The following is a 13,307-nucleotide window of genomic DNA, read 5'->3' as shown; positions in this document are numbered from 1 at the left end:
GTTATAAGTAAAAATAGATAAATATGCATTATATTTTTAAATAATAAATATTGTTACAGTTGCAGTTACAACTCATCAGGAAAGCCCAAGTTTGTATGTGCAACCTTAGCTCTACCACTTGTGTATATATTATGATTAGTCCAATTATGTGATCCTATACTTTTTCTCAAATAGTACAATATTATTTGAGTGGGTTTTAGGGGACACTTGAGGGGAAGGAGGGCATGTAAAGCAACAACTCTGTTAGTTTGATTTACTGGCTGGCTAAGTTAAAGTGTTAACATGAATAATGATGCTAGGTGGTCATTGTATTTTAAGTTTAATTACTAGGCTGCCTAACACTTTCTGAATGGTTTATTGCTGAAATCTAAAATAAATAAAAAACATTAATGAAACAATATACTTTTTTCTAGCGTGTATACACAAATGTTAGCAGTTTTTAATAATGGGCACTACTTATTATTTATGCCAGAAAGAGTGAATTGAGATAGTTTATATAAAAGATGAGCAGTGATAATTTTTCTATTACTTAGAACACTGGTAAATGCACTAAAAGCAGTAGCCCCAGAGTACCTATATGCACAAAGTGCTATGATCAATTGTTCATAACTCAGTTAAAAACAATCTAACCAATTTTCACTGGAATATTCAAAGATTCTTAATGATTTATCTCCTTGCCAAATGTTAATTTTATTACAAAAATTGTTGCAGCAGAAAGCTATCCAAAAAGGTTTCCCAAACTTATAGGGAAAGGTTTGGGGCTTTTAGCTATACTCCTTCAAAACAGCAGAACAGTTTCTTTCACGCTTTAAAAAAACGGCAGAAATAAGGCCTGGAAAAATTACATATTCATAGAGAAAAGTTTTGAGGAGTCCTGAGCAACTGAAAACAGGGTATTACAATAAGAACACTTACACAACTTTAATTATCACCTTTGTTACTGCTCTAAGTATGCCATTCACTCTTGAAAGACCACCACATGAACCACAATTTCCAGCAGTTTTAATTTTGCTAACAGTTTTTTTCTCAGCTGACAAGGAGATGAAGTACATACTCAAGTAGTGATTAACCTACAATACAGCAATCAAGCTTAAGATAAAGATTGACCGAACATCTGTTTAAGTACATATTTTCTATTGGCTTATCCTAGACAAGCTTGATTAGCCACTACCACATTCCAGCTAGCAGATGCCATAAAAATGTACCCATGAAACTAACAATGTTTTGTTAGCTCACAGTAAATGTGAAAAAATGCAGAAAACCCTTTAAAGTTAGCCAGAATTAGAGGAAAACTGCAATATAAAATATATTTTATGACATTACAGTGAAGAAATAATCACTAAAAATGAGTAGGAACCTTAAATATAAATTAAAATAATTAAACAAGAAGCTGCTATTTTTGGCACAGATAGGTCAATGTACGATTGCATGACAAAGGGAAGTCAATGTTTAAATTTAATGTATTTTGTTAACTAACTATAGTTCAACCAGTTGCCTTGCAACCATGGCAGCCTCTTGGCTTATCATGGATTCAAACGCTGAGCATCCCTCTCTGCTTTTAAACATCAAGCTGGACCTTCCATTGCAAATCATTAGTCAGTACAGTAGCACCATTCACAGTTATGAAGATACCCTTTAAAATACTCTTTATGTATTTTGGTGGACAGTCTTTCCAGTATTTGTGGTAACATTCTGCAGTTAGACTTAAAATTATAGCCAGGGCCATGTGCAGCTATAGCAATGTAATCTAAGTCACGCTCTATATCCTGTATATTTTGTGGTATACAATAACATAAAGCTATGATAAGTAATTAACTATTTAAACAGGAATAGAAAACACTGGGTAGACAATGTGACCAGTTTAACACTGCTGTTGGCATTTTAACTTTTGCATTTCTTAATTCTGATTAACTGTCAAGCATTTTATATGTAATGTTATATGGGTAAAAATACAGTTTCTTTGTGAGGTGCTGTTATACATACATGTTTACACTTACGTGCTTAAGTAACAATAAGCACAGATGTAGATGAACAAGTAGATAGCCTAAAGGATTTATATACAGGCATTATAGGTACACAGGGCACAGGTACATGGCACAGTGCTGTTTTAGCCCAGGTCCAGACTAGTATCTATGTTATACTGGCAAAGCACTCCTAGTTTGGACACAGTTTAAACTGGCAAAACTTTATTTTGCTCAAGGGGGGGCTGGAATAAGCTATGCTGACAAAAGTAAACTATATCAGGAAAAAAGCAGTTTTGCCAGTATAACTATATCTACACTAGGGTCTTTTGCTGGCACAGGTACCTTGGTCACAAATCACACCCCTCGCTGAAAGAGGTCTGCCAGCAAAAGTTTGTAGTGTAGATCTGGCCTTACTTGGGCATGCATGCAGGTTTTGTTTATTACACAAATGTGACATTTTAAATAAAAAAGTTTAATTTTAATTACAGGTCGCTGTCTGTTTCCTGCATGTTACAAGAAGTTCACTTTCCTTCTCAAAATGGCTTTAGGACTATCTCCTGAGCTGTGATCTTTGCTACATCTTGTTTAGACATACACCTCTACCCCGATATAACGCAACCCAATATAACACGAATTCGGATATAACGCAGTAAAGCAGCGCTCCGGGAGGGCGGGGCTGCGCACTCCGGCGGATCAAAGCAAGTTCGATATAACGCGGTTTCAACTATAATGCGGTAAGATTTTTTGGCTCCCGAGGACAGCATTATACAGGGGTAGAGGTGTACTTTAAACTGTAGGTTTAATCTTAAAGCCTTTGAGTATCTTATCAGAGTCTATGTTCAACGTTTTCTGTAAATTTATTTACATACATGAGTCAAAACATTTCATTCTATGGACCATCCCAAAAAATGTGTTCTAGATGTTCTTGAAAGGGGTTGAGGTTATTTTGTTGACAATTTCTGTGTACTGTATCCATGAAAGCAAAGTGGTGAGGGTACACATTTTGGAAAATATCTGCCTCAGACATCTGTAATTTCTTGAAATTGTTTCCTTTTGAATCACTTTGTTTTTGACACTTTTCAGAGATACCTGGAGAATGTCAGTTTGGTTTTAAGATGTGCCTGGTTTACTGGATTTTTGGATTTATCTTTCCATCTGTTTTGGTGTGAAAGAAATCCCTACATGGATGAAGTTTTCTGCATAGGAAATTTATGTCTATAATGGCCAGCTCCTAACAGTGCAAAAAATTACTTCCAAGTAAAACTATTTCCTTTAAAATTATGCAAAATGATGAGGTCTGTTGTAGAATCTTTAATGTTTGATATCAAAATAGTTTGTATAGACAACCAAGTAGGTAAAAATGGAGTAGGACCCATTTAAAGTGATCAGCTGCAAGAAGATTTTAAGGAGCTGCTGCAAATTTTAAGTCAACCTTCCCTAAGCACAAGGCACATTATAAACTGTTATACTACACTGAACAAGTTACTCCCTAAGAAATAAGAAACAGAGGTAATGAAGATGAAAGGAAAGTAAATCAAGAAAAATATTTATGCTTGTAACTACATTTTTTCTAAATATATGCAGTGCAGGATTGAAGACTGGAAGTTTTATAGCAATACCAACCAAATTTTACTCAGTCTGAAAATGCTTTAAGCCTGCACCAACAACCTGAAAAAGTAACTAAAACTATATCACTCCCCCCTCCAGTGAATTAATTACAGGAACAAAGAAACATTTGGCATTTTACTCCTGACCGGACTGTTGCAGCAATTCAGGTTACATTTTCAATATAATGCCACATGTTAGTCATGGATAAAAATCTGCTGAGCAATTTTAACTGGAAAATTGTGAATCTCAGCAAAAGTCTGGAATTTACCATCAAATGGAACATTTATTATTTATTAATGCTTTGTTTATCCCAGGCTTTGCAAATGGTGCAAATTTATTATAAAATTGCTTTTGGCTAATTAACATTAAGAATATTCAGCCTGTTGTATGTAACACGATAATCTCAAACAGAACAAAATAAACTTAAATTGGGTACAGCTCGCTGACTTAGAAAAATTAATCTTTGGATCAGCCAGCGGCATAATTATCTACCTCACATTCAATGAGCTAGGTGTTGTTATATAGCTCTAGTACAGTAGAAAAGGAATACGGTATTAATGCTTATTCTTAGGTATATAACTGTAAATAGGTGTGTGTGTGTGTATGTGTATATATATATTTATTTATTTATTTTGAAGTTACATTACACCATACTAGGTAATTCCATCCCCCACCTTTGATTTTTTCAAGCCCAACGTTTATTATTTATTTGTATTATGGGAGCATCTAGGAGCCCCACATCTGGATAAGGGCCCCTTTGTGATAGGTATTGTACAAGCAAGCACAGAACAAATAGACTGTCCCTTCCCCCAAAGAGCTTACAATCTAAATAAATGTTAAGTCAGTTGAAATCTGAAGGTTAAAGTGAAATCTATACAGATGTTTTTCAGAAATCAGTTAAAACCAGACAGAAATTTACTGAATGAAAAATTGTATGTAAACACTACTTTAGCACTCATACTTCCAATTAAGAAATGATTTCTTATCTGACCTCTTCATTAAGGAACAAACCGAAGACCACAAAAATATCACTCCATGCGTCTTTCAAATTCTCATTTAGGTTTTTGCCAGCTCCATTGCCCTGTCTTAAAAACCATGTTCCTTGGAGACAACATTGTTAGGAGCAAATAAATAATGGATTTTAACATGTCTGACAAGCAACATTTTTCATTTAAATTAAAAATCTTTGTAAATGCAACATTAACACTGAGAATTTTAACAGACACAAAAAGGTTCACATTAATACTACAGATACGTATGGTAATATTTTGGATTGTTGCTTGGATTGACAATATTTTGTCAATTTTTCCCTGGGATGTGTGTAATGTGATCAAGTTTATTATTACAGTGGAAACTTCAAATTTTCAATATCCTGACTAATCCATTTAAATTTTCAAACTTAAAAAGGCATTAACCTGTTTCTGCATTTAACTTTTTTTAAGAAAAACAAAAGAAGTAGGGCAAGAAGAGAAGTCAAGCAGATTTGGGGAAATGAAGTCATTTATGTCATCACCCCATTTCATATTATGCTTGACACTAGCTACCTCAGTGTGATTTAGTTTTCAATTTTTTAAAGTTATTTATTGGGGGAAGGGGGAGAGAAGGGGAAGGGCAAGAAAGAGAGGGAGAGTGTGTGTCAGGAAGCTTTAGGGAGGGTAGCGTCATAGGAGGGGGATCTGCAAGCAATGAAAGGAAGAAGCCAGCTTCCTGACCATTCTTTGTAACTGCAAATCCCCTATAAAGTAGGAATGGAAGCAGCAGCACATAGGCATCTCAGAGGAGCAGTAGAGACTTCTTGGCATGCAACTCAACATGGTTCTAAGCTGAAAATATAGCTAATTGAAGGAGATAAAGTGAACAAGGATTGTGAGGGGGCTCACAACCGAAAACCTTCAATTTTGACAGGTGAGGAAAGCAGTTTTTATTAGACAGAGGGAAGAAAAGGAAATACAAAGATGCTCTTCACCTAAGAATTCTAAGGAAAAACATCCCCAAGTTTTTATAGTTAATATAAGTAAAAAACATATGCACACTTCTTTTTCATAACCTTTTGACACACTGTCATTTTCAATCCAGCAGAAGCCTAAGCTACAACTCAACATACTAAAATTAAACTAAAAGGTATTCTGCATTCAAACTACACAAATGGTTGAATTTAGGCAGGGCTTAACTAAGGGTATGATCTACACTACGAAATTAGGTCAATTTTATAGAAGTCCATTTTTAGAAATCTATTTTATACAGTTGATTGCGTATGTCCCCACTAAGCGCATTAAGTTGGCGGAGTGCATCCTCACTACCATGGCTAGCATCGACTTACAGAGCGGTGCACTGTGGGTAGCTATCCCACAGTTTCCGCAGTCTCCGCCGCCCATTGGAATTCTGGGTTAAGCTCCCAATGCCTGGTGGGGCAAAAACATTGTCGCGGGTGGTTTTGGGTACATGTCGTCAGTCGCCCCTCCCTTCGTGAAAGCAATGGCAGACAATCATAGAATCATAGAACGTGAGGGTTGGAAGGGACCTCAGGGGGTCATCTAGTCCAACCCCCTGCTCAAAGCAGGACCAATCCCCAACTAAATCATCCCAGCCAGGGCTTTGTCAAGCCTGACCTTAAAAACTCCTAAGGAAGGAGATTCCACCACCTCCCTAGGTAACCCATTCCAGTGCTTCACCACCCTCCTAGGGAAAAAGTTTTTCCTAATATCCAACCTAAACCTCCCCCACTGCAACTTGAGTCCATTACTCCTTGTTCTGTCATCTGGTAACACTGAGAACAGTCTAGATCCATCCTCTTTGGAACCCCCTTTCAGGTAGTTGAAAGCAGCTATCAAATCCCCCCTCATTCTTCTCTTCTGCAGACTAAATAATCCCAGTTCCCTCAGCCTCACCTCATAAATCATGTGCTCCAGCCCCCTAATCATTTTTGTTGCCCTCCGATGGACTCTTTCCAATTTTTCCAAATCCTTCTTGTCGTTTCGTGCCTTTTTTCCTGGGTTACCTGTGAAGACGCCATACATGGCAAGCATGGAGCCCGCTCAGCTCACCGTCACTGCTGTTGTTGTGGGCAAGTCTACTGTGGGGGCTGGTGTGATCCAAGCAGCATTCTGTTATCAAGGGTAGTGACTCTAGGAAACGTGCAGGCCTTTTTAGATTTTAGGTGCATCATATTCCTGTCATTTGTCTCTGGTGAAGAAGTCTTGCAGCCGTACATTCCAGTCCTGTTGGCGCTGTAACACCCCATAGCACTTCTGTGGCTGACACATGTAACAGCTCCAGAGTTCTTGCTCTTTTGCCTTGACCGAGGTACCTTGCCCTACCAGGACCTCCAAGCATTCAACGCAGAAATACCTGCAGCAGCTGGCATTGCTACATAGTAGCAGCTCCTTGCCTTCGCAGCAGACGGTGCAGTAGGACTGGTACCCATCCTCGTCAGAAATGTAGCTTGGCCGGGGGTTCTGGGAACATCTTCCCTGCCTGGCTCCTAGCAACCTCCAGGGCACGGTGTACAGCTCCACCACTTCCCATGGCTCATGAAGCCTGGACAGTAGTAAGGAGCAGCTCAACTATAGGCTGAGCAAATGCAGAATGGTGGTAGACTGTGCCTTTGGACGTGTAAAAGCTCACTGATGCTGTTGGTCAGACCTCAGTGCAACCAACATGCCCATTGTTATTGCTGCTTGCTGTGTGCTCAATAATATCTGTGAGTAAGGGGGAGATGTTTATGGCGGGGAGGGAGGTTGAGGCAAATCGCCTGGTGTCCGATTTTGAGCAGCCAGACACCAGGGCGATTAGAAGAGCACAGCAAGGCGCACTGCACATCAGAGAGGCTTTGAAAACCAGTTTCATGACTGGCCAGGCTTTGGTGTGACAGTTTTGTGTGTTTCTCCTTGATGAAAACCCGCCTCCTTTTTGATTTGAATTCCCTGTAAGCCAACCACCCTCCCCCCTTCGAAATAAAGTAACTATTGTTTTGAAACCATGCATTCTTTCTTTATTTTTTTTTAAAAAATGAGATAACGGACAAGGTAGCCCGGGTGGGATGGGGGAGGAGGTAAGGATAAGGCCACATTGCTTATTGTAGCCACACTAAAAATCAAACTGTTTGAATGACAGCTTTCTGTTGCTCGGGCCATCCTCTGGAGTGGAGTGGCTGGGTGCCCAGAGCCTCCCCCCTCCCGCATTCTTGGGCATCTGGGTGAGGAGGCTATGGAACATGGGGAGGAGGGTAGGTGGTTATACACTGGATGCAGCGGGGGTCTGTGCTCTTGTTGGCTTTCCTGCAGCTCCAACAGACGCTTCATCATGTCTGTTTGCTCCCCCATTAGCCTCAGCATTGCATCCTGCTTCCGCTCTTCGCGCTCACTTAATTCTTTCCTGGCCTCTGCCACTGAATGCCTCCATGCATTACGCTGTGCCCTATCCGTGTGGGAGGACTACATGAGCTCGGAAAACATGTCATCATGAGTGCGGTTTTTTGCCTTCTAATCTGCGATAACCTCAGGGACAGAGATGATAGGGGGAGCGTAGAAACATTCTACGCTCTACGATTCTGAGGGGACTGCATGGTCACCTGTGCTGCTGAGTTCGCCACGCTGACCAAACAGGAAATGAAATTTAAAAGTTCACAGGGCATTTCCCGTGTGTCTGGCTAGTGCATCGGAGTTCAAAGTGCTGTCCTGAGCGGTCACAATGGAACACTCTGGGATAGCTCCCGGAAGCTAATACCATCGATTTGCGTCTGCACTACCCCAAATTCGACTCAGCAAGGTCGATTTTAGTGCTACTCCCCTCGTCGTGGAGGAGTACAGAAGTCGATTTTAAGAGCCCTTTAGGTCAACGGAACGGGGTTGGTTGTGCGGACGCAGTCATTTTTAAATCGATCTAACGCAGCTAAATTCGACCCAACCCCGTAGTGTACACCAGGGCTTAGCCTGACCAGAACTCAACCATTTTTCCTAGTCAAGACAAACCTGCAGCTAAAGAAACATAAGCACCTCTCTCAAACTCTCTTTTAATAAGCCTCTAACCCAAGTCCCCTTTTCCCAGCTAAAAAAATTCTTATATCATCTCCAAATGTGCAATGAGAATTTGAAATAGATTGTTTTCTAATTAAGGTGTGTTCAGTTGTTTAGTATCCATTTCTTCCAGTAAAGGAAAACTATACCCATCTTGCTCAGCTCACAGTCAGGAACTTAAAAATGTGAGAAACTTACCACCTTAAACAAAAAAATAAGGTATCTAACAGAATTAAAGGTTTTCTTATTACAGTTGATATTGGGAGCAGCTACCTTGCTAAAAATGTGATGTTGCCAATGTCCAAGTAACTTATCAGCAAGATGGCTGCTACCAGCGATAGGATTTTCAAATGCATTTAGGTTATAAGTGGTTTTTCACCTTTTGAATTTTCAGAGTGGGCTCAGAAAAATAAGTAGTGTTTTCCTTCACTAGCATTTGCAAGTATTAATCACCATGTTGGGGCATGACAAACTGATTTTTGATTAGGTTCTCTGTCTTCAGAGCTGATTGAGAGAAAATATATCTAGTTTGTCTATTTTTTCTCCCTAAACGTAGATATACTAGGTATTAGAAGCCTCTTGGACTCTTCAGTTCTGTTTACGCATATGTTTATGTATTCTTTCCCAAAATGTTTATCAGAAACATTTGCACAAAAATAGTGTCTTTTTCCTTAGCTGACTTCCACTGAGAGAGATGCAAGTCACACAGCTGTCAGCAATAACACAATTAGCTGCTATGGAGAGAATTATGTCCTCACAAACAGACAATAATGTCTTCAATGAATTAATAAGGAACAGGAGGTGACAAACTTAAAGGATACAGAGGCCCTGTATTCATCCAAATGTCTATTACAACAAATTAACAGAAATACCTACATTTAAAATATTTTCAGATTTCCATGAGGCATCATCATTATAAACTATCACTTAAATTTCTTCAATTATGGAAAAATACTTCATTTCATTTCATTTAGAAGTTTCCTGATTTTGGCATAGTACTATACCTGTATTTATTTGGTTGCTTGCTTTAGCCAGGGATCCAGTGTTATTCCTGCTGAAGTTGTCTTGAGCTGACTGAAAATCTGAAGTGGACCATGATGTAGAATTATATCCCAAAGGAACTTGCTGTTGCAGTGTACGAGGTACAGTTGAACTTTGATCAGGAAATGTATTAGTCTCTTCAAACTGTCCAACAGCTGGAAGGCTCTGGGAAGTAAATACCTGCCCATATGGACTACCAACAGACATGGAAGGATAGGAAAGGTTAGGATACACAGCACGAGAGACGGTAGGCATGGCATAATGACCAGAAGAAAGGGGAAATCCCTGAGACGCAACTGAAGAGCTGGTTGAAGAACTGTAGTGACTACTCAATGCAGAATACGACTGTGGAACACTTGTATGTAAATGGGATGCAGATGATATTGCTCCTTGGGTAAGTCCTCCAGCTGACTCCACAGGATGAGGAGCCCCACTGTACAACTGCTGTGTGTTCAACATGCTGGGACCCACAGAAGTTGTCATGACACTTTGCACTGGTATTGAATAGCAAGCAGAGTGGTAATCAGCAACATACTGGTTATTCAACTGCGAGGGGACAGCTTCATGGGGCACTGGTGGGTAGCGTCTGGAGGAAGCACTATAGTTTTCAAGATGTAAGCCATATCCAAAAGGGAATTGCATCTGATTTTGCACTGGACCTGAAAAGAAGAGAAAATGTCATATGTATTGAAGTTGTATGGGTTACATACACCTTTATCACAGTTGGTTGACACACAGACAGACTGGGGCAGGGGTAGGCAACCTATGGCACAGGTGCCAAAGGCGGCACGCGAGCTGATTTTCAGTGGCACTCACACTGTCCGGGTCCTGGCCATTGGTCCGGGGAGCTCTGCATTTTAATTTAATTTTAAATTAAGCTTCTTAAACATTTTAAAAACCTTATTTACTTTACATACAACAATAGTTTAGTTATATATTATAGACGTTTTGAAAGAGACCTTCTAAAAATGTTAAAATGTATTACTGGCACGTGAAACCTTATATTAGAGTGAATAAATGAAGACTCGGCACACCACTTTTGAAAGGTTGCCGACCCCTGGACTGGGGGATCAGTGTGCTTATTAGCATTAACATGCCAGCAGGAGGAGCAAGCAACCAACAGCATCAAAAAAGGAAGCTACTTCCAAACAGTGGAAAGGACAGAATGGTTAAAGTAGCAGACATTTATGTGAAAATAAAATACTTAAAGCAGTTTATATACACATACAAAACACAATTTTCAAAGTTCCATCTCAGATATTTGAAAATGTGTTGTAAAAAGTTTTCCCCAAGCTAAGACGCTACATGTCATTTATATTTGGAGGATTATTTTTTAAACAAACATGTTAGAAAGCCCCTGAAAAAGAAAGGTATTTGTAACAGAAAAATAAGTAACATTACCTGGCACATTTGGTATTTATAACAGAAAAATGCCAATATGATAAGGTACTTCAAAAACAACCTGCTAAATGTGATAGGAAAATAAAATCCTGCGCTCAAACCGATCCGTGGATAAAAGTTAGTAATACTTAGTTTTATGAATTCTTAAGAGATGACTAAAGTGAAATGCTGAGTTGCTATTGCTTTTTCCAGTCTGCTCTCACATTGTTTTTGAAGTCTGCGCTTCTACAAAAGCCCAGCTATAAACATACAGTATCCAGGAAGATAGCTCTATTTCCATTCATTGCCCCATAGTCCTCCGGTACAAGCCAGTGACTGCCAAGTACTTTTAGTTATATATGAATTTCTCATTTGTTTTTCCCACTCTAATTTGGTTTGACAGGATAAGCTGCTTGCATCAAATACGCTTTCATCTTTGCCAGGGCTACTGTGCATCCATACATTCACAGAGCAACTTGTGTTTTGAGTTCCCTGTTTGTACTTAATCAAGTACCCTAGCCAGCACAGAATAAATCAGGGAGCAGCTGGATAAAGTAACCTACCTTCTAAGGGTATGTCTGCACAAAATACAGTACACATTATAAAATAAAGTTGCACTGGTTTAACTTAATATGTGATGTTAAACCCACTTAGCTAAACCAGTGCAAAAGACTGTAGACATTCTTATTTTGGATTTAAATGAAACTAAAATAAGCCTGGTTTAAACCCAAAATGAGTCCACACAGTCTTTACACTGGTTTAAAATGTGATTTAAGTTAAAATGGTGCAGCTTCTGTATGTAGAGAAGGCCTCAGTATGCATTTTGGGGAGGTGAACATTTCCACCTTGCCAGGTACAACAGATTTTGGAACAGAGATAAAGTTCTGACTGTAGGTGGGTTGCATTCACTGCAGAAACTGACCTCAGTGCATCAATGCAACTGGTCCTGCAACAGTACACACCCCTATCCCCATATACTCCCCATCTCCCCGGGTGCAGGCCTGGCAAGGACTTCCACTATTAATAGTAGCTGTGGTCCAATTTGACCATACACCACATATCTGTTTATATAAACAGGCTGGACCACAATAAATCTAAAAGTCGGTTCCTCTCAGGCTCTTTTCGTTAACCCACTAGACAACTATTTTCTATTTGAGGATAACCTCTCTCTCATGGTTCTCTTTTAAAATTATTACTAGAACTGACTTACAATCACAACAAAACAATCCATTGTTGGGTCACGCTGAGCTCAACTCTGACAAGACATGACAACATGTCATCAAGGCAAAAGCAAAAGGACAAGTTTCACAACAACTGAATGTTGATGTATGACAACCTTAATTTTGTGTTTAACGCTGTTTGGCATAAAGGACAAGTGAACTTATCTTAAGTTTTGTTCTTTAAATGAAATGCACAGAAAATGACAAGTTACTAAAAACAGTGAGAAATATTTCCATACAAAAACATTAAGAACATAAGAATGGCCATACTGGGTCAGACCAAAGGTGCATCTATATCCCAGTATCCTGATTTCCAGCAGTGGCCACACCAGGTGCCCCAGAGGGAACGAACAGAACACGTAATCATCAAGTGATCCATCCCGTTGCCCATTCCCAGCTTCTGGCAAACAGACTCTAGGGACACCATCCCTGTCCATGTTGGCTAATAGCCATCGATAGACCTATCCGCCATAAATTTATCTAGTTCTTTTTTGATTAATTTGAAGAGCAGTTTGAATATTGTAGCTATAAATAAATTAAAATTAGTCATGACTATGCACTGGTTGTCCAAAGCTGCCTTCTGATTAGCTGATAGAGCCTTTTTGAAATTACACGTCATTATGTTCAATAGATGAAGAAGAAAGGTAATGGAGGAACAAAGATAATGTACCCTATGATGACAGGAAATGGCGAGAGAGTTTGGAAGGAGCAGTGAGGGGCTGAAGGAAAAAAAATAGGGTGACAGTTTAAACAGCCTCCTTCTCCAATGTGCCAGGGTGCCCTTTCAGCAGCAATTTATGGCCCTTTTGGCACCCTCTAATCCAGCGGTCTCAAACACGCGGTCCACGAAGTTATTTTCTGCGGCCCGCAAGCTCTTCGCACCCCTTCCCCTCCCCTCCGCCCTCCCCCAGCGTTTACCTAGAGTGGCTCCCTGCCTGTCTGCCTGCCCTGCCCCCGCGCCGGGAAGCAGACGGAACATGGGGAAGGGGACACACAGGGGACTGTGTGTTGATCTTGCTTCAGGCAGCGCCCCCAGCAGCTCCCATTGGCCGCGGTTCCCCATTCCTGGCCAATGGGAG

The 13,307-nt window shown here is 39.9% G+C and overlaps 1 protein-coding gene across 3 annotated transcripts in view; it reads right to left on the bottom strand.

The window, feature by feature from the left end:
• Positions 1 to 13,307, bottom strand: part of SEC24B (SEC24 homolog B, COPII coat complex component) — an 88,922-nt gene that overhangs the window by 68,053 nt on the left and 7,562 nt on the right. For all 3 annotated transcript variants that reach the window (XM_026659858.1, XM_026659859.1, XM_026659860.1), the window contains exon 2: positions 9,592 to 10,287. In XM_026659858.1, the coding sequence (XP_026515643.1) occupies positions 9,592 to 10,287 (696 nt within the window). The remainder of the gene's footprint in view (positions 1 to 9,591; positions 10,288 to 13,307) is intronic.

The sequence above is a fragment of the Terrapene carolina genome, unplaced genomic scaffold, assembly GCF_002925995.2.
Source record: "Terrapene carolina triunguis isolate 2854851 unplaced genomic scaffold, T_m_triunguis-2.0 Scaffold706, whole genome shotgun sequence".
Classification (NCBI taxonomy): Eukaryota; Metazoa; Chordata; order Testudines; family Emydidae; genus Terrapene; species Terrapene triunguis.
The sequence above is the reverse complement of the archived record's forward strand: the minus strand, read 5'-3'. Positions and strand labels throughout refer to the sequence as shown.